This window comes from Coregonus lavaretus, assembly GCF_964263955.1.
Source record: "Coregonus lavaretus genome assembly, chromosome: 13".
Lineage (NCBI taxonomy): Eukaryota > Metazoa > Chordata > Actinopteri > Salmoniformes > Salmonidae > Coregonus > Coregonus lavaretus.
Window position 1 is genome coordinate 13,772,504 of NC_140000.1, and position 24,246 is coordinate 13,796,749.

The 24,246-nt window shown below is 40.2% G+C and overlaps 1 protein-coding gene across 3 annotated transcripts; it reads left to right on the forward strand.

Annotated features, from left to right (window-relative positions):
• The first annotated feature begins 805 nt into the window (after window positions 1-805).
• Window positions 806-24,246, forward strand: LOC311139470 (B-cell receptor CD22-like). Of its 3 annotated transcripts, none has more exons than XM_084174350.1 (10): window positions 806-872; window positions 16,837-16,912; window positions 17,931-18,293; window positions 18,480-18,770; window positions 19,027-19,278; window positions 19,428-19,688; window positions 19,805-19,901; window positions 20,003-20,089; window positions 20,229-20,304; window positions 23,648-24,246. In XM_084174350.1, exons 2-10 carry the CDS (start codon window positions 16,858-16,860, stop codon window positions 23,711-23,713), a joined length of 1,548 nt encoding a protein of 515 aa, XP_084030476.1. In that variant the 5' UTR covers window positions 806-872; window positions 16,837-16,857; the 3' UTR covers window positions 23,714-24,246. The 3 variants fall into 3 exon arrangements, with proteins under 3 accessions (XP_084030476.1, XP_084030478.1, XP_084030477.1); XM_084174351.1 differs by lacking the exon at window positions 806-872 and adding an exon at window positions 9,838-9,908; XM_084174352.1 differs by lacking the exon at window positions 17,931-18,293 and having other exon boundaries at window positions 23,648-24,243.

A 24,246-nucleotide genomic window follows, 5' to 3' on the forward strand; every position in this document is an offset into this window, starting at 1 on the left:
TTTGTCGTTCGTGTCTTTACTCTAATAAAGTTATGTTCACTCAACGCGCTGCGCTTTGGTCTGCTCCTTTTGAAGACGGTCGTGACACTCATTTCTGAGCCTGTTGGGACATTGAAACTCGGGACAGCAATGTCTTTAGGTCAGGACTTACTGTACACTTGTTTTTACTCTATTTAAATATGTTAATTTTGCAGTATTAAAATTACATGGTTTTTTTCTCCACTTCTTTTGTTTGAGTTGGAATTTCTTTGCACATGGAAGTCAGGATTTCCTCTTGACCATATGACTACAGTACCCAGAATATGAATATATCAGATATGTTACATAGACAGACCATGAGAGGGAGCAAGGGGTGGTGTGAAAATAGTAGATTTACACAAGGCCTTTGGTCTGATTCTCTACTGTTCTCTCCATAGAGTGTACTCACTCACTCCTCAAGAATACATAGAATAATGAAGACACATCCTGTGTAGGCTACTACATGCAACGCATAGCCACTGAAAGATGAAAATAGGACACCCATAGGGGTTTTGATAGTGATAGCATTGAAGGGTCAGGCTACACTCAGGAATACCAAAAAGTGTTACAGCATTTGTGTTTAGCACATTCTTTACTTGTAATCTGTTAATTACTCACTGTTACATTCAACACTTTATCATCTTAATGGTAATGTTTAGTTGATGCATTCAGGTGCTATAACCACTATCTACTGTATGTATGAGGTCCTACAGTTAGACCACTTCCTGATTGAGTCACTGCTCAACTTGATGCAGGAAAAGCCCTACATGACAAGCGAGGGAGGGGCGCTCTATGTTGAACCAGCACTTTCTGACCATACACATATCTACTCGAAGACCAGACATTGTTATAAGGTAAAGACCATTTTAATAATCGTGTTAGTGTAGGATATATACTGTATGCAGCATTTTTGCTTGGAACTGTTACTGTATTTAGAATTGGGCATGACTACTGATCTTTATCAATATTAAGGGATAGATTAGTGAAATATGTCTACCTAGTCACAGCCATAGAGATCCTATTAAATTACTAGAGGGGCTATGTCATAAACCCTCAAAGTTCCAGAATGTATGAAAATGCCAGCCATTGTGGTCAGGGAGAAATCCAACCCAGTCTATTTGGAATTAATGGCAGTAGAGGCATAGGTGATGCATTTCCTGCTTTTACTTATGCAGGAAAATAAAAGTAAGGCATGTGATGTATCAGAAACTGTGTAACAGAATTATTGTTAACCTTCAATATTGCCATATAATTTGAAATACTGTATATACAGGTTTTATACACATTTTCAGTATAAATAGCCTCTTAAATATGTAAACAGAGGTATGTAAGTCCTATCATCAACTGATTTCAGCCAGTGTATGGCTGTGGATTGACTGCATTGTTTGAATGGAATGTTGGCATATTGGCAGTAATTTTAAAATAATGTTGGAATCATTCCACTTAAACTGGCTGGCTAGCTAGCTTATAAACATACTGTGCAGATATTCTTGAAGTTGATTGTTTTAAACAATATCTTATCATAGCACACTGGCTGACCATTGTTGACCACACTGGCTGACCATTGTTGACCAACTCCCTCAACAAAATGGCTGACCTTTTATAAGACCTTTCATGTCCATTCTAGTATTATCTTCCCAATTCTATGGTCACAGCACAGATCATGATACAGACTGTGAATCACTTGATAACAAGTACATTGTTTGAAAGAAATTGTGAATTACAATGCATATGATAAACAGTTTGATTTAATTGTGTGGGTTTTAGTGGTACTAACTGAGTGTGAGTAATAGCCCTGACTAAAGTGAACATGGGGGAATGGTACAGGATACAATTGTATAAGATTTAATACTAATTTCAAGAGATTTTACCCGTAGCTTCTGAAAACCTTTGAGTTTGGAATGTGGAAAGCAAAGTCAAAATAAATATTGTAAAGGACATTACACTTTAAGAGGTTCAATCAAATAAAGGTTTATTGGACACGTACACAGTTTAGCAGATGTTATAGCGGGTGCTGCGAAATTGTTAGGTAACAAGCTCCAAACAAAATGTCAAACAAGTACAAAAAAATAAATATTAATAATAAATAAATCAAGAAATGTCAGAACGAATCAAATTAACAACCCAAATAGCACTGTAACAGTAATCCAAAAGCAATCTATATAAACTGAGTGAACAAAACATTACGAACAACTTCCTAATATTGCGTTGCACCCCTTTTTGCCTTCAGAACAGCCTCAATTCGTTGGGGCATGGACCCTACAAGCTGTCGAAAACGTTCCACAGGGATGCTGGCCCATGTTGACCCCAAAGCTTCCCACAATTGGGTAAAGTTGGCTGGATGTCCTTTGGGTGGTGGACCATTTTTGATACACAAGGGAAACTGTTGAGCGTGAAAAACCCAGCAGCGTTGCAGTTGTTGTCACACTCAAACCGGTGCGCCTGGCACCTACTACCATACCCTGTTCAAAGGCACTTAAATCTTTGTCTTTCCCATTGAACCTCTGAATGGCACACACACACAATCCATGTCTCAATTGTCTCAAGGCTTAAAAATCATTCTATAACCTGTCTCCTCCCCTTTATCTACACTGATTAAAGTGGATTTAACAAGTGACATTAGTAAGGGATCATAGCTTTCACCTGGATTCACCAGGTCAGTCTATGTCATCATGAAAAGAGAAGGTGTTCCTAATCTTTTGTACACTGTTTTGTACCCATATATATTAAAGTGAGCTATGTCAAGAATCCGAATAAAAGTAATTATGCTGTGTGTATAAACAGCGTCATCAAGGCAAAGGGTGTCTACTTTGAAGAATCTTAAATTTGATTTGTTTAACACTTCTTTGGTTACTACATGATTCCATATGTGTTATTTCATAGTGTCTTCACTATCATTCTACAATGTAGAAAATAGCAAAAAATAAAGAAAAACCCTGGAATGAGTAGGTTTGTCCAAACATTTGACTTGTACTGTATATAAAATATAAATGTTTCAAATTGTCACAAGCCGGGCTAGAACTCCGGTCTCAGATGTGTAGAGCTGGGGGTACTACCCCTTAGCCACAGAGGAGATGTTGTAGGACCCAAATGAAACACCCAAGGCAATACTCCAGGCAAGTAGATTTAATGTTCCAAAACAGGAGGCAAAACAAAACAACTCCACGAGGGGAGAAATACAAACTAAAGATAACTTCGAACAACTTACTAGGACTGACACGGTGGGACAAAGCAGGAGACACATAGTCAGGACGCAATAACCAAGTGAGAAACAAGGGGAAAACACACAGCTAAAATACTAAAGGGAAAACAAGGCACAGGTGACCTGGATCAAACTAATGAGGACACATGAGGAAGAACAAAGGCAGAGGGGAACACAGCTGACCTCTAGAGGCCAGGAGACAAACAGGAGGCAGGAAGCTGACACAAATGAAATATCCTTGGGATGTTCTCCAAACACTCTCTAAACTGTTGTGCACAACATCTGTAACAACCACCATAGAACATTCCCCAAAAGTTCTCATTAGGTTTCCAGGTAATGTAATAACACAATGTGCCAGCAATGTTTTTCCAGCAAACCAAAATTGGTTCTGTGAAAGTTCCCAGGACATTCGTTAGTTGGCAGCAAATGTTCTCATAGCACAAAAACTGTCTAGTCGTGCTGATGATATAAAGGTTACCAGAATGTTTAATTAGGTTGTGGGAACAGTCGGATGGGAATATTGTAGTGACATGACAAGAGATAGGTTCCCAAAACACTTAAACTGTCCAGTTGTGCTGACATTCAGATAAAAATTGTATTGGGGTGCACAAAACACTCCTATGATGTTGCAAGAATGAGTTGCCTTTCTGAGTTCTTTAAAGGTTCCCAGAACATTTAATTCAGTTATGGGAGTTGTCTGGGATGTTGCAAGAATATTCTTGTGATATTCGCGAAAGCTTGCGCATAACATTCCCACCAAGTTGCACAATGTTCCACAATTTCCAAATAAGTCCGTTTTTATGACGTTCATAGCATATTTGTTTTAGGTTTAAGCTAATATTCTGTAGATGGTCATGCAATATACTTTTTAACTTGTCTTGGAGGTCCTCAGAACATTTAAAGAACATTTAGAAAATGTTCTATTTAAGTTATACATAATATTACCAAACCATTCTCAGCATGCTAATTTAATGGCAATTCACATTTGAGGACTGTATTGAAGTTTTTATTTAATTCATAGGACATTTGAACAGCATTTAATCATACAATCACAACCACATTTTATACACTTTATACACAATCTGCACATTATTTCATTCATAGGACATTAGAAAAGTGCAGGGGCCTATTGGCCATTAGGCAATTCTGGCAAATGCCAGATGGGCTGGACAATTTTTTTGTTGGGTGGGCTGGTCGAAATTGACACACACAAAAACATATTTTTTATATAAAAATAAAACAATGGAAAAGGTGACATGGCTGGCAGTCCATGGGCCAGTTAAAACAGATATTTTGTTTTAGCTTTTTGCACAATTTCTCTGTTATACTATCTATAATGAGCTTTTGGCTGGTCAGTGGGCATGGCTGGCTCCCATACCAAGATGGGCTGAGCTGAGGTCATTTAAACTCACATTCAAATTCAAACATGGCATCAGGAAAGAAAGCTGCTCCGACTCTGTCCACTTAGATCACAGCCAAGATCATGGATGGTAAAAAATGGAAAGGGTGCCTAGAAACATAGAAAGAGCACATTCTACATTGTCACGTCACTCAAAACGTCCTATTTTTTGGCTGGCTAAAACAATGATTTGAATCAAACAGTAAAGTGCACTATCATCATGATGCCTGTAATGAAAGTGTCTGCCCTGCCCTGCTGTGCCTGTGCCCTCGCTGGGGCCTGCTGCTGTGATGAGTGAGCCACTCTCCTCTCCTCTCCCCCAATGTGTTCGAGAGAAAAATGCCTTCTGATCATTTGCGTTCTGATCATTTAACATTTCAAAATGCAATTTGGGACAAACACAGCTTTGGAAGCTTCATCCCCTTGTTCTTGTCGAAGTGAGGAGGGTGTCAGCTTTCTGTAGCTATCATTTTTATTTCTCAACTTTCAGTATTCAGCTCAATAGCAACTATTTTACTAAAAATATAATTTATATGGCTTTGAGATACTGAGCGGCTCGCGTGCTAAATGCGCACCGGCTGTTGCAAGGACATACAGTGAGGGAAAAACCTATTTGATCCCTTGCTGATTTTGTACATTTGCCCACTGACAAAGAAATGATCAGTCTATCATTTTAATGGTAGGTTTATTTGAACAGTGAGAGACAGAATAACAACAAAAAAATCCAGAAAAACGCATGTCAAAAATGTTAGAAATTGATTTACATTTTAATGAGGGAAATAAGTATTTGACCCCTCTGCAAAACATGACTTAGTACTTGGTGGCAAAACCCTTGTTGGCAATCACAGAGGTCAGACGTTTCTTGTAGTTGGCCACCAGGTTTGCACACATCTCAGGAGGGATTTTGTCCCACTCCTCTTTGCAGATCTTCTCCAAGTCATTAAGGTATCGAGGCTGATGTTTGGCAACTCGAAGCTTCAGCTCCCTCCACAGATGTTCTATGGGATTAAGGTCTGGAGACTGGCTAGGCCACTCCAGGACCTTAATGTGCTTCTTCTTGAGCCATTCCTTTGTTGCCTTGGCCGTGTGCTTTGGGTCATTGTCATGCTGGAATACCCATCCCCAACCCATTTTCAATGCCCTGGCTGAGGGAAGGAGGTTCTCACCCAAGATTTGACAGTACATGGCCCTGTCCATCGTCCCTTTGATGCGGTGAAGTTGTCCTGTCCCCTTAGCAGAAAAACACCCCCAAAGCATAATGTTTCCACCTCCATGTTTGACGGTGGGGATGGTGTTCTTGGGGTCATAGGCAGCATTCCTCCTCCTCCAAACACGGTGAGTTGAGTTGATGCCAAAGAGCTCGATTTTGGTCTCATCTGACCACAACACTTTCACCCAGTTCTCCTCTAAATCATTCAGATGTTCAATGGCAAACTTCAGACGGGCATTTATATGTGCTTTCTTGAGCAGGGGGACCTTGCGGACGCTGCAGGATTTCAGTCCTTCACGGCGTAGTGTGTTACCAATTGTTTTCTTGGTGACTATGGTCCCATCTGCCTTGATATCATTGACAAGATCCTCCCGTGTAGTTCTGGGCTGATTCCTCACTGTTCTCATGATCATTGCAACTCCACAAGGTGAGATCTTGCATGGAGCCCCAGGCCGAGGGAGATTGACAGTTATTTTGTGTTTCTTCCGTTTGCGAATAATCGCACCAACTGTTGTCACCTTCTCACCAAGCTGCTTGGCGATGGTCTTGTAGCCCATTCCAGCCTTGTGTAGGTCTACAATCTTGTCCCTGACATCCTTGGAGAGCTCTTTGGTCTTGGCCATGGTGGAGAGTTTGGAATCTGATTGATTGATTGCTTCTGTGGACAGGTGTCTTTTATACAGGTAACAAGCTGAGATTAGGAGCACTCCCTTTAAGAGTGTGCTTCTAATCTCAGCTCGTTACCTGTATAAAAGAAACCTGGGAGCCAGAAATCTTTCTGATTGAGAGGGGGTCAAATACTTATTTCCCTCAATAAAATGCAAATCAATTTATAACATTTTTGACATGCGTTTTTCTGGATTTTTTTGTTGTTATTCTGTCTCTCACTGTTCAAATAAACCTACCATTAAAATTATAGATTGATCATTTCTTTGTCAGTGGGCAAACGTACAAAATCAGCAGGGGATCAAATACTTTTTTCCCTCACTGTAGGTAGTAGCCCACAACTGCAAAGTTTTTTAGGACATTACATTTACTGTTGGATGAATACATGGCTAGCAGTGGATATTATATTTAGAGTTAATTATCTAGTAAATGTGTTTTGAGTTTCCACTTCCTCAGGTGTTGAACCCCAAATGAATTAGCCTATGAAATTAGTTAATGTTCATAAAGATGTATGTAATTAATCTCTATTGAAAAAATTTTTTATCTGGAGTCTTATTTTGACAGTAAAACATAGCAACCAGAGTAGACCCCAGGTGATAAACCGAAGATTATCGACACAGACATTGCCTTCCTTTTACCAAAGCATTTTGTTTATGTCAGTCATTTTTGGTGACATTGCTACACAACGTTCCTGTAGATTGTTCTAAAACCATTATTTGGTCAACATTAATAGCCTATGCATTATGTTGATTCCTGCTGTGAAAGTATCTGCCTGTCCATATTTCGCTGTCTGCTCCTTTGTGAGCAAGCCGCTCTCCCTCCCCCCACTGTGCGCACCGAGGAGGGAGAGATGCATTCTGAGAAGCACAATCAGATTACTTTGCTCAAAATGCAATTGTGGGAAAAATACAGTTTTCAAAGCAACTACTATTGTTCTAGTTACAGAGAGGAGAGTCACAGCTTTCTGTGAGTATGTCATTTATTTCCCACCTCTTAATATTGAGTTCATGGCACCACTTTACAACAGGAGTAGGCTGTAGTATGGTTTTGTATGTGCTTGCGGAGCGGGGCAGAGCATGCCATTTGCAGTGAATAGGCTTACATCAAGTAGTTTAGGCCTAGCGCTGGCAAGTTTTTGAAGAACATTATTAGCCTACATTTACTGCCTACATGTCTATATAGCAACAATATCATATTTAGAGTCGTCAATCTAGTTAAGTGTTTTGAGTTCCCACTTCCTCATGTGGTGAATAATATAGCCTATAGGCCAATATGCACAAAGATGTCGGCAAATTCTCTGAAGAGCCTAAAATAAATCTGATCATTCTGGATCCTATTTAGACAGCTTGCACATCAAAATATCAATCATGCATTCCCTGGATATGTTGGATGAAATAGTTTGCTTTTTGAATCATAAGCTACCATCTAAGGCATCTTACTTGGTACTGGAAAACATTTGTCAGTTTTTGTATTATCGCAGAATAGCTAAATGTATCACGATATCACGTTTTGTCCATATCACTCAGCACTTTCCAAAAATATAATTTATAGTAATTTATCTCTTAAAAATGTGTCAATTTATCCCGATATGGATTTTTGTCCATATTGTCCAGCTTTAAACTATAGTCTAATTGTCAACCCAAAGTTGATCACAATGTGTCTTTTGATTGTCTACACCAGTCTAAAAATGTGGGCACAATCAGAATGTGGACAAGATCAGGACAAAGGATGCAAATTAGAACCAGGTATAAATGGGGTTTATGAGTGCTGATCTAGAATCACTTTGCTTTTCAGATCATATACAATTTGACAGGGGGGACAATATCAAGCGTCTAAAATTAGGAATGATATTGGGTGCGTTTTTTCTTTAAAAACGTTTCAAGTACATAGCATATGAGAATGGGAACATTTTAATAACTCAGAAATTGTGTTCTGTGTCCTGATTGACCATATTAGATTGAAAATCCCCATGCACTACCACAGCGATCCACTGGTGGCGCAGAGGATTAATGATTTTGCTGCAGAGTTGAAGATTGCAGGTTCAATCACACATTCTTTAACCATGTTTGTTTGTTTTAAACTGTGAAAAGGAGGCTCAGATATAATCTAATAAGTGAGGGGAAGGTTTTATTTCGTCCGGTTTTATAAATCCAGTCAGAAATGCAGAATTGAGAATAACTGTAAAAAATAAAACATTGTGTAAAAATTGACTTTTCAACTTTTTAAAAACACACCTGATATAATTCCTAATTTTAGACGCTTGATATGGTCCCCCCGTCATATTGTTCATGATCTGGAAAGCAAAAGTGGTCCTAGATCAGCACTCATAGTCTTGGATACTTTGTAAATATGAGCCCAGAAGTACACAGCATATAAAGAGGACGGGTGAAGTGATGTTGAATAACCCAGTTACCAGTATTTCCCTGTTAGTTATGTCTAAGAAGGCTAAAAAGGAAGCATGGAATTCCTGATTGACCGTACTGCCATGGCTATATATTGAAAAAATAAAATGTAATAGAGTGTCCTTGTTGGTTCAGAGGATAAAAGACATGAATCATGAAGTTGGTAAACTTATCCTAAATACATCCTAAATACAGGTACCATTTTATTTAGTTTTATCTCTGCAGGTTTGTAATCTGATTTATTATAGCCTGGTGGAGATAGATGCAACCACTCTAAGGCAGGACACATCCAGGTTGAGACTTGCTACCAACAGGAACATGGAGCTTATTATTGTTTCCTTTACATTGCATAATACCATTTCAAGAGTGTAGTGTCTAAACAGTTTATGACTTTGCTGACGTTTGCAAATGGTGTGTTAGAGGAAGTTGACTCAGCTTGCGGAAGCATCTGGAAAGCATTATAGGGGCCCCCTAAAATAGAGGAAGTCTGTTATGTGAAGGCCTGGGATTGGTTTATGGGAGAACCACCCATATCATGTTACATATTATAAATACCATGGTTGGAACAAAGGACGGAGAGGAACAACATATTAGAGATTGGGTCAGTTGTTCTCCAGATGTCTGCAGGAGTCTGTAAATTGACGCTGAAATCTTTGATGTAATAAACTATTATAATCAAGGACAGTGTCAGCGGATTTCTTGTCATCACAGCATAATTAGCATCGTTATCTCGACACTACAAGAGCTAATAGTCCATTCATATAAGGAGTGGAGAGGCTCTAGGCACCATACACCTGTCTACTCCTGGAGTAACTCCCTGTCAGAATAAAGTGTGATTAGAGGGTTAGGCAGAAGGCCCTGGGCCAGTGGGAGGTCAAGGATGAGGACTCTCTCTCTTTCAAGGACATGCTACCTCTATTTGTCTCTCTCCAGATGCTACAAAGACAGCATATTCCAAGGACCTCCAGTGCCTTTCACCAAATACCTGCAATCTCTCACGAGCACAGAGAAGTAAGCTCCACTCATAATAGTATACTTGATGCACTATGTAAACCTCCTTCGCTATGGCAGTCTGCCTTTGTGATGATGACATAGCATATTATCCAGGGCCATTGGTTGGATTTACTGTACTCACTCCAAAACTCATTTACATTTACGTCATTTAGCAGACGCTCTTATCCAGAGCGACTTACAAATTGGTGCATTCACCTTATAGCCAGTGGGATAACCACTTTACAATATGTTTTTTTTTCTTTCATTCTTTGGGGTGGGGTAAGGGGGGGTTAGAATGATTACTTTATCCTATCCCAGGTATTCCTTAAAGAGGTGGGGTTTCAAGTGTCTCGTGAGGGAGCTTGTGGTGCCAGAGCAGCGAACAGTTTTGACTGGGCTGAGTGGGAACTGTGCTTCCGCAGAGGTAGGGGGGCCAGCAGGCCAGAGGTGGATGAACGCAATGCCCTCGTTTGGGTGTAGGGACTGATCAGAGCCTGAAGGTACTCATGCTCTCTCCTCCCTGAAAATGTCTCCCAGACTTTAAGAAAAATTTACAGTGGGGAAAAAAGTATTTAGTCAGCCACCAATTGTGCAAGTTCTCCCACTTAAAAAGATGAGAGAGGCCTGTAATTTTCATCATAGGTACACGTCAACTATGACAGACAAATTGAGACATTTTTTTCCAGAAAATCACATTGTAAGATTTTTAATGAATTTATTTGCAAATTATGGTGGAAAATAAGTATTTGGTCACCTACAAACAAGCAAGATTTCTGGCTCTCACAGACCTGTAACTTCTTCTTTAAGAGGCTCCTCTGTCCTCCACTCGTTACCTGTATTAATGGCACCTGTTTGAACTTGTTATCAGTATAAAAGACACCTGTCCACAACCTCAAACAGTCACACTCCAAACTCCACTATGGCCAAGACCAAAGAGCTGCCAAAGGACACCAGAAACAAAATTGTAGACCTGCACCAGGTTGGGAAGACTGAATCTGCAATAGGTAAGCAGCTTGGTTTGAAGAAATCAACTGTGGGAGCAATTATTAGGAAATGGAAGACATACAAGATCACTGATAATCTCCCTCGATCTGGGGCTCCACGCAAGATCTCACCCCGTGGGGTGAAAATGATCACAAGAACGGTGAGCAAAAATCCCAGAACCACACGGGGGGGACCTAGTGAATGACCTGCAGAGAGCTGGGACCAAAGTAACAAAGCCTACAATCAGTAACACACTACGCCGCCAGGGACTCAAATCCTGCAGTGCCAGACGTGTCCCCCTGCTTAAGCCAGTACATGTCCAGGCCCGTCTGAAGTTTGCTAGAGTGCATTTGGATGATCCAGAAGAGGATTGGGAGAATGTCATATGGTCAGATGAAACCAAAATAGAACTTTTTGGTAAAAACTCAACTTGTCGTATTTGGAGGACAAAGAATGCTGAGTTGCATCCAAAGAACACCATACCTACTGTGAAGCATGGGGGTGGAAACATCATGCTTTGGGGCTGTTTTTCTGCAAAGGGACCGGGACGACTGATCCGTGTAAAGGAAAGAATGAATGGGGCCATGTATCGTGAGATTTTGAGTGAAAACCTCTTTCCATCAGCAAGGGCATTGAAGATGAAACGTGGCTGGGTCTTTCAGCATGACAATGATCTCAAACACAACGCCCGGGCAACAAAGGAGTGGCTTCGTAAGAAGCATTTCAAGGTCCTGGAGTGGCCTAGCCAGTCTCCAGATCTCAACCCCATAGAAAATAAAATAAAATAAATAAAATAAAATCTTTGGAGGGAGTTGAAAGTCCGTGTTGCCCAGCGACAGCCCCAAAACATCACTGCTCTAGAGGAGATCTGCATGGAGGAATGGGCCAAAATACCAGCAACAGTGTGTGAAAACCTTGTGAAGACTTACAGAAAACGTTTGACCTGTGTCATTGCCAACAAAGGGTATATAACAAAGTATTGAGAAACTTTTGTTATTGACCAAATTCTTATTTTCCACCATAATTTGCAAATAAATTCATAAAAAATCCTACAATGTGATTTTCTGCATTTTTTTCCCTCATTTTGTCTGTCGTAGTTGACGTGTACCTATGATGAAAATTACAGGCCTCTGTCATCTTTTCAAGTGGCAGAACTTGCACAATTGGTGGCTGACTAAATACTTGTTTTCCCCACTGTACATGTGTCCACCCCCCTATCCCCAGGTGAGTCTACTGGGCTATGAAACTCTAGCGCAGCGCATCAACAAACCTGCCACCCTGTTGTCAGCTTCCCGCAGACCATTCACTGAGGAAGGATGGTGTTATCAAGGCTTTCAAAGGCCACATTTTGGGGATGACCAAATGCAGTAAAGTTTTGTTTAAAGAACTAATTTTAATTTTAATTTTAATAAAACAATAACTTTTTCATAGCATGTTTGTCACATTGGTCTTCACGTTTACTAACTTCTGTGGTAACTTAAACATCAAGACAAATACACTTAGAGCTTATGATTCAACAGGTCTAAAATACAACAAATGCAAGTCTCATGTCCAGTGTGAAAACATTTTTATCCATGTACAGTACAAGTCAAAAGTTTGGACACACCTACTCATTCAAGGGTTTTTATTTATTTTGACTATTTTCTACATTGTAGAATAATAGTGAAGACATCAAAACTATGAAATAACACATATGGAATCATCTGGTAAGCAAAAAAGTGTTAAACAAATCAAAATATATTTTGTATTTGAGATTCTTCAAATAGCCACCCTTTGCCTTGATGAACTCTGCACACTCTTGGGATTCTCTCAACCAGCTTCACTTGGAATGCTTTTCCCAACAGTCTTGAAGGAGTTCCCACATATGCTGAGCACTTGTTGGCTGCTTTTCCTTCACTCTGCGGTCCGACTCATCCCAAACCATCTCAACTGGGTGGAGGTCGGGTGATTGTGGAGGCCAGGTCATCTGATGCAGCACTCCATCACGCTCCTTCTTGGTAAAATAGCCCTTACACAGCCTGGAGGTGTGTTGGGACATTGTTCTGTTGAAAAACAAATGAGAGTCCCACTAAGCCCAAACCAGATGGGATGGCGTATCGCTGCAGAATGCTGTGGTAGCCATGCTGGTTAAGTGTGCCTTGAATTCTAAATAAATCACAGACAGTGTCACCAGCAAAGCACCCCCACACCACAACACCTCCTCCTCCATGCTTTACGGTGGGAACTACACATGCAGAGATGATCCGTTCACCCGCACCGCGTCTCACAAAGACACGGCGGTTGGAACCAAAAATCTCCAATTTGGACTCCAGACCAAAGGACAAATTTCCACCGGTCTAATGTCCATTGCTCGTGTTTCTTGGCCCAAGCAGATCTCTTCTTCTTATTGATGACCTTTAGTAGTGGTTTCTTTGCAGCAATTCGACCATGAAGGCCTGATTCACACAATCCCTTCTGAACAGCTGATGTTGAGATGTGTCTGTGACTTGAACCCTGTGAAGCATTTATTTGGGCTGCAATTTCTGAGGCTGGTAACTCTAATGACTTATTCTCTGCAGCAGAGGTAACTCTGGGTCTTCCTTTCCTGTGGCGGTCCTTATGAGATCCAGTTTCATCATAGCGCTTCATGGTTTTTGTGACTGCACTTGAAGAAACTTTCAAAGTTATACGTTTTACACTTTTTTGGTTACTACATGATTCCATGTGTGTTATTTCATAGTTTTGATGTCTTCACTATTATTCCACAATGTAAAAAATGGTAAGAAAAATAAATAATAACCCTTGAATGAGTAGGTGTGTCCAAACCTTTGACTGGTAGTGTATATTAGACACATCACACGTGTGTCAACCAAAATATATATATATCCAATACAAGAATAAAGAATGGGACAAGTAGACAAATTGTATATAAGTCAGTGCTTGTGTTTGTATTAGATTGTATGAATTTGAGAGGTTACATACAATACATTGGCAGAATGGCTTTACTCGTTACTGTTATTCATTATTCACTGTGTTTTTATTCCTCATGTCACTTTCTATTATTATTCATTTTGTACCTTTATCTTTATCTCTGCATTGTTGGAAAATGACCCGTAAGCATTTCACTGTTAGTCTACACCTGTAGTTTATGAAGCACGTGGCAAATAAAATGTCATTCAATTTGATTTGAGAGAGAGAGGGACTGTTGCTGTACTCCCAGGTAAGGCCCTTGCTTTCGATACCACTATAGGCCCCAGTATTCAGTCAGGCAGCTTGAAGAGGATGTGCGTTACCATCCAGGCCCATGTAACAGCATGCAGTGGCATGATAGTGAGATGACCATAAATGCATTATGTGCTTTTCATCACCAAAGCAATGTTAGCATGAACAATTGAACCCTTTTGTTAGTGTGATTGATATATGAAAATTAACATAGAATATTCAGTTCATAAGCATTAACTGTAATACCCCCAGGGTCCTGTGGTGAAACGACTGCTGTGCAAGGTATTGGGCAACAACTTTCTTCCCGGGCCCATATTCACAAAGAGTCTTCAGATTAGGAACAGTGATCTAGGACCAGCTCCCCCTTGTCAATTTAATCATATTCATTGTGGTCTAAAAGGCAAAACTGATTCTAAATCAGTACTACGCTGAGATGCTTCATGAAAACGGGCCCATCACCTGAAATGCAACACCAAAAACATTAATAAGAATTAGCTTAGTCAGTCAGTAACTTAACTAACTAATGAAACACTCATGTAAATGTGCACAAGCCTATTCAGCCAAATTGCAGTGCCTTCTGAAAGTATTCACACCCCTTGACTTTTTACACATTGTGTTGTGTTACAGCCTGAATTTAAAATGGATTAAAGTAAGATTTTTTTTGTCACTGGCCAATTCAAAATAATGTAATAGTGGAATTATGTTTTTCAAAATGTTTACAAATTAACAAAAAATTAAAAGCTTAAATGTCTTGAGTCAATAAGTATACTGAACACAACATAACAATTTCAAAGATTTAGCTGAGTTACAGTACATATAAGGAATTCAGTCAATTGAAATAAATAAATTAGGTTCTAATCTATGGATGTTACATGACTGGGCCAGGGCTCAGCCATGAGTAGGCCTGGGAGGGCATAGGCTCACCCACATGGGAACCAGGCCCAGCCAATGGGGAGCCAGGCCCAGCCAATGAGTATGAGTTTTTCCCCACAAAATAGTTTTATTACAGACAGAAATACTCCTCAGCACCCCTCCCCCCCTCTCCCCTCAGACGATCCCGCAGGTATAGAAGCCGGATGTGAAGGTCCTGGGCTGGCGTGGTTACATGTGATCTGTAGTTGTGAGATCGGTTGGACGTACGTACTGTCAAATGTTCTAAAATTACATTGGATATGGCTTATGGTAGAGAAATGAACATTGAATTCTCTGGCAACAGCTCTGGTGGACATTCCTTCAGTCATCATGACAATTGCACGCTGCCCCAAAATATCTGTGACATCTATGGCAAGCCTAAATAAGTTCAGGAGTAAAACATTGCTTAAGTCACATAATACGTTGAATGGACTCACTCTGTGTGCAATAATAGTGTTTAACATGATTTTGAATTTACCTCTGTACCCCACACATACAATTATCTGTAAGGTCCCTCCGTCAAGCAGTGAATTTCAAACAGATTCAACCACAAAGACCAGGGAGGTTTTCCAATGCCTCGCAAAGAAGGGCACCTATTGGTAGATGGGTAAAAAACAAACAGATATTGAATATCCCTTTGAGCATAATAATAGTAAGCCATTTAGCAGACACTTTTATCCAAAGCGACTTACAGTCATGTGTGCATACATTTTTACGTATGGGTGGTCCCGGGGATCGAAGCCACTATCCTGGCGTTACAAGCGCCATGCTCTACCAATTGAGCTACAGAGGACCATGGTGACGTTATTAACTACACTTGGATGGTATATCAATACACCCAGTCACTACAAAGATAAAGGTGTCCTTCCTAACTCAGTTGCTGGAGAGGAAGGAAACCGCACAGGGATTTCAATATGAGTCCAATGGTCACTTTAAAAGAGTTACAGAGTTTAATGGCTATGTTAGGAGAAAACTGAGGATGGATCAACAACATTGTAGCTACTCCACAACACTAACCATTTTGACAGAGTGAAAAGAAGGAAGCCTGTACATAATAAAAATATTCCTAAACATGCATCCTGTTTGAAACAAGGCACTAAAGTAATACTGAAAAAATTTGGCAAAGCAATTAACTTTTGTCCTGAATACAAAGGCTTTTTTGCACCCTAAAATAAACATTGTAGAATCACCCGCACAAGTGGACAGTTTTGGGATCATATATTTTTTGATGTCCCCACTATGTTCTCACCAGACTGTTCCCACAACCTAATGAAACATTCTAGGAACCTTTAAAGAACAGATTAAATATGTTCTAGGAACGTTCTTGCAACATCAGGCGAATGTTTTATACAAACATTCAAAAATCATCAGCACGACTGGACAGTTTTTGTGTTGTGAGAATATTTGGGAACTTTCACAGAACAAGTTTTGAAATGCTGGGCCGTATATACATATAAAGTGGGTAAAACAGTATGTTAACATTATTAATGTGACCAGTGTTCAATGACTCTATGTACATAGGGCAGCAGTACTGGGTGGTAGCTGGCTAGTGACGGTGTCTAAGGTTCAGGGCAGGGTACTGAGCGGAGGCCGGTTAACCATCAAGGGAATTGTTAACTCACCTACCATCAGTCAGAGACAAAATATGGGAAGTCGTGATGGCAAAAATAAAGAAATCATTTTAGATGTCTCTGAAGGAGACCTTAGTCTCTGAAGGAGGGTGGTTATCTGACATGAACGAGCAAGAATTGTCAAACTACGCAAGTAAGTGATTTGGAGTTTAGATATTAAAAGTATCAAATGCAATGCTAACTTTCTAGTGATAATAAAATGTTCCTTATTCCTTCAGGTCCAGCACTGAGGGGAGGAGATGGGGAGTGAGAAATTACCACACCGTTTTCTTATTCATTGCATTTGGCTTGGAGGTAGGCTACAAATATAGATTCTGTATACAGTAAAAAATATTGTAGTCAAATGCAGTGGCAGTCTGTGCCGTTTATGAACATGGCCTTATTTCTATTACAGCATATTGGATGACTGTCATTCACATTCCATTCACCCAGCTCAATGTAACATCGATTGGTTTAGGCTACTACATGATGCTCAAGTTTTCCCTGTACCCATCATGAGGTTGATACAATCTAGCCTAGGAATTCATGTTTACAACGTAGGTGCACAGGTTGAGAGAATTTTGAGTAATCAAGGTGACAGACAGTGACACAGTCAATACCGCTTTGCACACTCTTGCCTGCATTTAGCTGATCTAGAGTATAATCATTAGTCCAACAGTTGCAAATGAGAGTTTCTATTGGACCAATTCAGGTATGTTTATCCCTGTTTCGTTCCGTTTGTGTCCATTTAAGAAACGTTTTTCAACAGAATCGCCACAATGAATACACACCTGATCACACGCAAACACAGTTAACTTTCATACCAGCCATATACAAACAGTTCATTGTATATACAATTCCTTCTCTATCTACACACTCTCCTCCTTTCACCTTTTCCCTTTGTTTGTGGACTTCAGTGCACAACACATCAGCTGTCTGTGACCAGGTGAAAAAAACTTTCCAAGCCTAACCTTCATATCATGACTACTAACCTCACACAGCCTACATCGTTGTCACGTCATAGTCAACATAGCTGCTAGAACCAACGCGTTAGTAAACCCGCTACAATCATGGACTACAGTGTACAGTCAGCAGCAAGCAGTTAGCATTTACACCGGCGGGCCCTGGTGGCTTTAAATTAATAAAACCAAAAGCTTACCTTGACTTGGAAGAGTTCCAGCCTTGGATAGCCAGCTAGCTAACATAGCATCCCTTTCTGTTTGAGCCGGGTGTTTGAGTAGGCTGAACTAACTAGCTGCATTCCATTCATTTACTCATATTCCTTGACTGTGTCCAACACCTCTGACTAATATTTCCCCCACTGCTATTTGAGTGATGGGAGTTGATGCCTCGTCATGGACTGCTGAGGTGCCCAGCTCAGTCTCCGGCCTATATGGCTCATGCATCGTGATTCCCTGCTCATTCAACTACCCAGAACCAAAGATAAAGCCCTTTGAACTCACTGGCATCTGGTTCAAAGGCGCTTATGAGGTTATATACCACCCAGACAGCTCCAGCGTCATCAAAGACTACAAGGGTCGTACAGAGCTGGTGGGAGACCTCCGGCAGAATAACTGCTCACTCAGAATCGACCCCCTCCATCACAGTGACAAAGGACCATTTACTTTCAGGCTTGAAATCAAAGATCATAGCAAAGCTTCATACAAAGATGACACAGTCTCCATTGCAGTGAGCAGTAAGTTTCCCGTGGAAAATTGACAAGGAAGATTTTCAAATGTATTAATTATAGTATCCTATTTAACCTAATGTTATCTTATTAGCTATAGCTTCTTGTTGATTATAATTGTAATGGTACAGAAAGGACAGACCCAAGAATAAGTGGAAGCACACTGCTATAACTGTTGTCATCTCTTAATTTCAGGCTCTCCAGACCCCCCCTCTCTGTCAGTGAGGGAGGAGGTGAAGGTGGGGGAGGAGGTATCTGCCTCCTGCTCTGTGTCTCACTCCTGCCCATCTGATCCCCCTCTCCTCACCTGGAGCCACTCTGGAACACCCAGCATCCAATCACAGCAGCAGACCAACGGCCAGTGGGAAGTGACATCATCCCTGACTATTAGATCCACCATCGCTGATAACAACCAGCCTCTGGTCTGCACAGCAGCGTACAGGGGAGGGAAGACAGTGAGAAGCTCCAAGACGCTAAATGTAAAATGTAAGTGGTCCACACCTGTGTGTTAACAACACTGTTCGGAAGATTTTCACTTTCACTTCTGTGAAAACAGAATATTTCTGTGAATATGAGGAAAGTGAAACTAGAATTAAACTTACATGATAAGGAAACTAAAACTTTGTCCACTCTTAACCTTTGGAAATTAAAATAGATTGAGGGCATGTGGTTGATCCACTGAATCTGTCCTAAGATGTTTATTACATAGTAATGGAATTCTTGCTAATTATGTTATTCATAGATGCCCCAGTGGACGTGAAGGTGGAGGGAGTGTCCAGTGTGAAGGAAGGAGACTCTGTAGAGCTGAGATGCTCCAGTGACAGTAACCCTGCTGTCCACAGCTACCGATGGCACAACAGCAGAGGGCCTCTGCCCACCACGGGACCTACCATCACACTGGAGAATGTGACCAGACTCACTGAAGCCCTCTACTGCACTGCCATCAACACAGAGGGACAAGGCCAATCCAGCTCACTGAAGCTCAGTGTAGAGTGTAAGTAGATCCAGAGTTAGTTGATTCATCCACATGTTGTCACTAAGGGGCATGTCATGTCTGTGTATATAATATTAAGACAATGCTCTTGAGGATGTAGTTAGCACTACATGTTCAGTTGAAACAACTGTTCATCATTCTCATCCCAGACCCCCCTGTGATCAAAGTGGGCTCTGCCTGCACTTCAGACAGCTCCATGATAACTTGTCTGTGCATTGTGGATTCGGAGCCCCCCGGCACTGTGGAGTGGTCTCTTCCAGCAGGACCCCTGCCCAGTACCAGGGTAGAGATGCATGGGTCAGTTACCATGGTGACCCTACAGAGGGCACTAGGCTTCTCAGAGACCGTCCACTGCAATGCCAGCAACACACAGGGCAATGCCACCTTGTCCTTCACTGTGCCCACAAATGGTAAGGGAAACAGTGGAGGGAAGTGTATCAATAATTAATTATTATTATGCTATATTTATATCATAAGGAATAGTATGGGTACATTGAATAAATCATATTTATCTGTTTTTGGACAGATAAGATGTTCATGCTGTACGTTTCAATTGGTATTGCTGCATTAGTGGTGGTAGTAATACTAATTATCATGTCAGCTTGCCTGTCGACCAAGAAGGGGTAAGTTACACTTTTATTTATTTTTGGAGGGAGTTATGTAGATTTGTGTTTCTTGATAGCTGTTTTGTTCTGTTTTGATATCTTGGCATTTTTCTCATCAGTGGAAGGAGTCATAGTAACCAGCCAATAACCAGTATGCAGGACATGGATGCAGCAAAGGGTGCTTCCTCAGATCCCTCACCATCAAGGTATTTTTCTACAGGCTGTTCTATCTGTGATCATAATGTATACATCCTGCTGAGTTGCTAAAGACTATTAGCCTACATTCACTCTTGTTGTGTCATATAAAGAGAATGCATCACATAGTGGCCCTAACTCTATCCACAGGAAAGAGCAGAAAGACTCCAGCAGTGAAATCCACACAAACTACTACACCAACGATCAGCTATACGGCAACATAGAGGTACTGTATGTACTGTAGACAGAGTGTGAATTACACCATAACATTCAGGGGGGCCTCTATTGAGTGCATTCGCTTGCCCGTGCAGAGTTTTTTTCAATAAATAATAAAGACGTAAATTAAACAGTCAAAATGTATTACCTTGCAATGTGGCATGAACACAACCAGTAATGATATTTTCCTCTGATTGTCAAACAAATCACTTCAAAAAGTAAGCTACCTGTGCATGTTGGTCCACTCAAAAATAATTACAGCATCCAAACTGTATGTAGTCTATAATTGCCCCATTTGATGAATGGAAATATACATCTCTTACAAAACACCAAAAAGTTTGCCAATGACATTCAGCGATTGCCAATGATTAGGACTACATTATTAGAAAAAACGGGATGGTCACCCTAACATCAGTTGCGGTCAGTGCCGTTTAAGATGAGGGAGGACGATTGTTTAATTTTTGTACGAGCATGGTCTTATTTCTATTACAGCATATTGGATGACTGTCATTCATAGTCCATTTTAGGCTACTACATGATACTAAAATGTTCCCTATACCCATCATGAGGTTGCTACAATCTAAAATATGAATGAAAGTTTACAACCTAGCTGCACAGGTCGAGAGAATAATGTGAGTAATCAAGGTGACAGACATTGACACAGTCAACACCGCCTTGCACACTTGCCTGCATCTAGCTGATCTAAGGTATAATCATTAGTCCAGCAGTTGCAAACAAGAGTTTCTATTGGACAAATTCAGGTATGTTTATCCCTGTTTCGTTCCGTTTGCTTCCATTTAAGAAATGTTTTTCAATATTATGGACTGAATGAATACACCCATGATCACCGCAAACACAGTTTACTTTCATAGCAGCCACATACAAACAGCTTGATAATTTTCTCATTATATATTTCCTTCTCGCATCTACACGCTCTCCTCCTCTCACCTTTTCCCTTCGCTTGTGAACTTCATTACGCAATACAACAGCTTCATACCATAACCGCAACACACAGCCTACATCGTTGTCAACATATTAGTTAACATCATAGTTAACATAGCTAACATTAGCTACTAGAACTAATGTGTTAATAAACCCGCTACAATCATGCAGTACAATGTAAATCAAGCAGTTTAGCAGTTACACCGGCGGGCCCCGGTGGCAATAAATTAATAAAACCAAAAGCCTTGACTTGGAAGAGTTCCAGTGTTGGATAGCCATAGCCAGCTAGCTAACATAGCATCCCTCTCTGTTTGAGCCAGGTGTTTGAGTAGGCTAAACTAGCTAGCTGCATTCACTGGCTAGGTAAGTGAAAGTGAAACAAGAAATATAATGAAATATAGCTATCTCTCTCTTCTCCTTCATTTTTGAAGAAATGTATTTGTTCAAAACTGTTCAACTATTGTCTTTCTATCTCTTTGAGTCAACTACTCACAACATTTTATGCGCTGCAGTGCAAGCTAGCTGAAGCTTATGCTTTCAGTACTAGATTAATTCTCTGATCCTTTGATTGTGTGGACAACATGTCAGTTCACACTGCAAGAGCTCTGATAGATTGGAGGACGTCCTCCAGAAGTTGTCATGATTACTGTGTAAGTCTATGGAAGGGGGTGAGAGCCATGAGCCTCTTAGGTTTTGTTTTAGAAGTCAATGTACCCAGGGGAGGAAGGAAACTAGCTGTCCTCCGGCTACACCATGGTACTACCCTGGAGAGTGCTGTTGAGGCTACTGTAGACCTTCACAGTAAACAGTGTGTTTTAATCAATTATTTGGTGACATGGATATATTTAGAATAGTTTTATCTAAAAAGGACACCTTTTTTATTGTTTCACTATTTTTATTTTTATGAAATTCACTGAGGAGGATGGTCCTTCCCTTCCTCCTCTGAGGAGCCTCCACTGCCTAACATACAAAGTCAACTTACTAGACTAGGTTACAATGTGTATTACCATAAACTTGAAATAGGCCTACCAGTAGCCAGTTATGTAGTGATAAAAAAATATGTGGGTAAACTCTGATTGCCGGTAAGGGGTAAAGAAATTGGTAACGCTCCCTATATTTTCAATGAATTGTTCGGAAAAAGGTGGGTAAACGGCGTTTACTTGCGTTTACCCTCCACTAGGCCTACACCACCTAGCCTACCCTCTCAGTCGAGGCAATTTTACACACATGTTCGAACACACGCAGAACAGGTAGCCTACATTCAATATAATTGAATCAAAACATGTTTTACACCCTAGTTCATGAGTTGTCCATAATTCATTAGTTAATTCTTTGATTCTTCATAGATCATGTGACATATAACACTACCTTTCTTTTCCTTACATTAATGACATTTATGACAATGTTATTTGTCATTATTAAGCATTTAACAATTGAATTAGAACATTGAACTTAAACCCTGTATGAATCATGAATCTTGGAGGTCTCGGAAAATGCACTGTAAGTGTAACTATGCCTACGTAACATTTCATTATGTTTCGCCGTGAAAACAGTTCTCATGGACACACAAATCCAAAATAATGTTTGTCCTATGGCATTGCAAAATCGAATGCTTCTAACCGAACGTTAAACTCTTCTAACCGAAAGAGTCACCTTATTTAATGCGCATTTGTGTCTAGCTGTAGGCTAGTTGTCTAGTGATATTGTCGACCATCATCAGCTGATCCAGGAAAGAAAACAATATGAATAGAAAATGATAAAGCTAAATAAATGTTGTACTACTTCTGGCCACAGATGGCACAGAGAACACCAGTACCCATGCGCACCTGAAAAACAAAGCAATTAGTGCTCTAAACAACTGACAAAATCAAACAATGATAAATCAACGGATAGATCTAATGCATTGGAATAAAAGCTATTTTTATCAAGGACGCATGGCAAAGAAATTGTGAAAATCAGGAAATACAAAGGAAAATCTATGCGCAAGGAGCTCAGCCGAGGCCAAAATTCAACACTACTGGGTGGACAGCACTGCCACATAGTAATAAATAGTTTAAACCATGACAGCCATGAATGTTCATTTCATTTGGAAGCTTTTATTTTCATATTTACCACTGTAAAACATATTTACCACTACAGTTTAAACAAATAGGAGAATGGTTAAATTAGCATTTATTAGAGACCCCCTCAAAGTTGGACTTTTGTTGCATTTAGGGGAGCTAATATCTCATTCAGGGGAGCTGAGCCCCCCTGGCTCCCCTTTAATTCACACCTTGACTGTAGGCCTACTGCATATGTTTACAGCTACTGTAGAGATGTGAGAAGAACTTTGCTCTAAATACAAAGGATTAAAATAACAATAGAGGTGTTGTTGTTGTTGTTGATGATATCTCTGATCTGGTTTCCTATAGTCTGAAGAGGATGGTGACCCATTCGAGTGTGATGGTGGAGATGATGGAGTCTATGCTAACATGTGAACACAACAGGAAGCATGTGGGAGTCTGGCTCAGAGGTTCCAGTAAAATATTTTAACCTAATGTAGCTGAGCTGGCGACTGCTTATATTTGTTAGCTATATGGTTCTCATGGCTAAAGAATATGGTACATTCTTATTTGGGTTGCGGCTTTGTGTTATGGATGTTACAAGGCTTTTGTTTTTATCTATGGGTTGGGTGATTCAGAATGAACCTGATATGGATGGCTATACAGTTATAATATTCGAGAAGTAAATATATATGATTGTCTTTGAAAAAACAGTCACCTGTAATTCACTTATGTGTAACTGACACTCAGGTCAGCACAGTGCTTCTGTGGCCCCCTTAAATGTACAGACAGATACAGTATAGTGTCATTTGTCAAAACAGGCCAGATTGAGATATACTGTATGTACTTGAGATGTAGAATTATAAACTACAGTACCTTGAAAATCTGCTTCAGATGAAATATGAACATGTGTAATTTTTCAACAACAGCATAGATCAAATTAAAAAACAATGTGTTTCATTGCATTT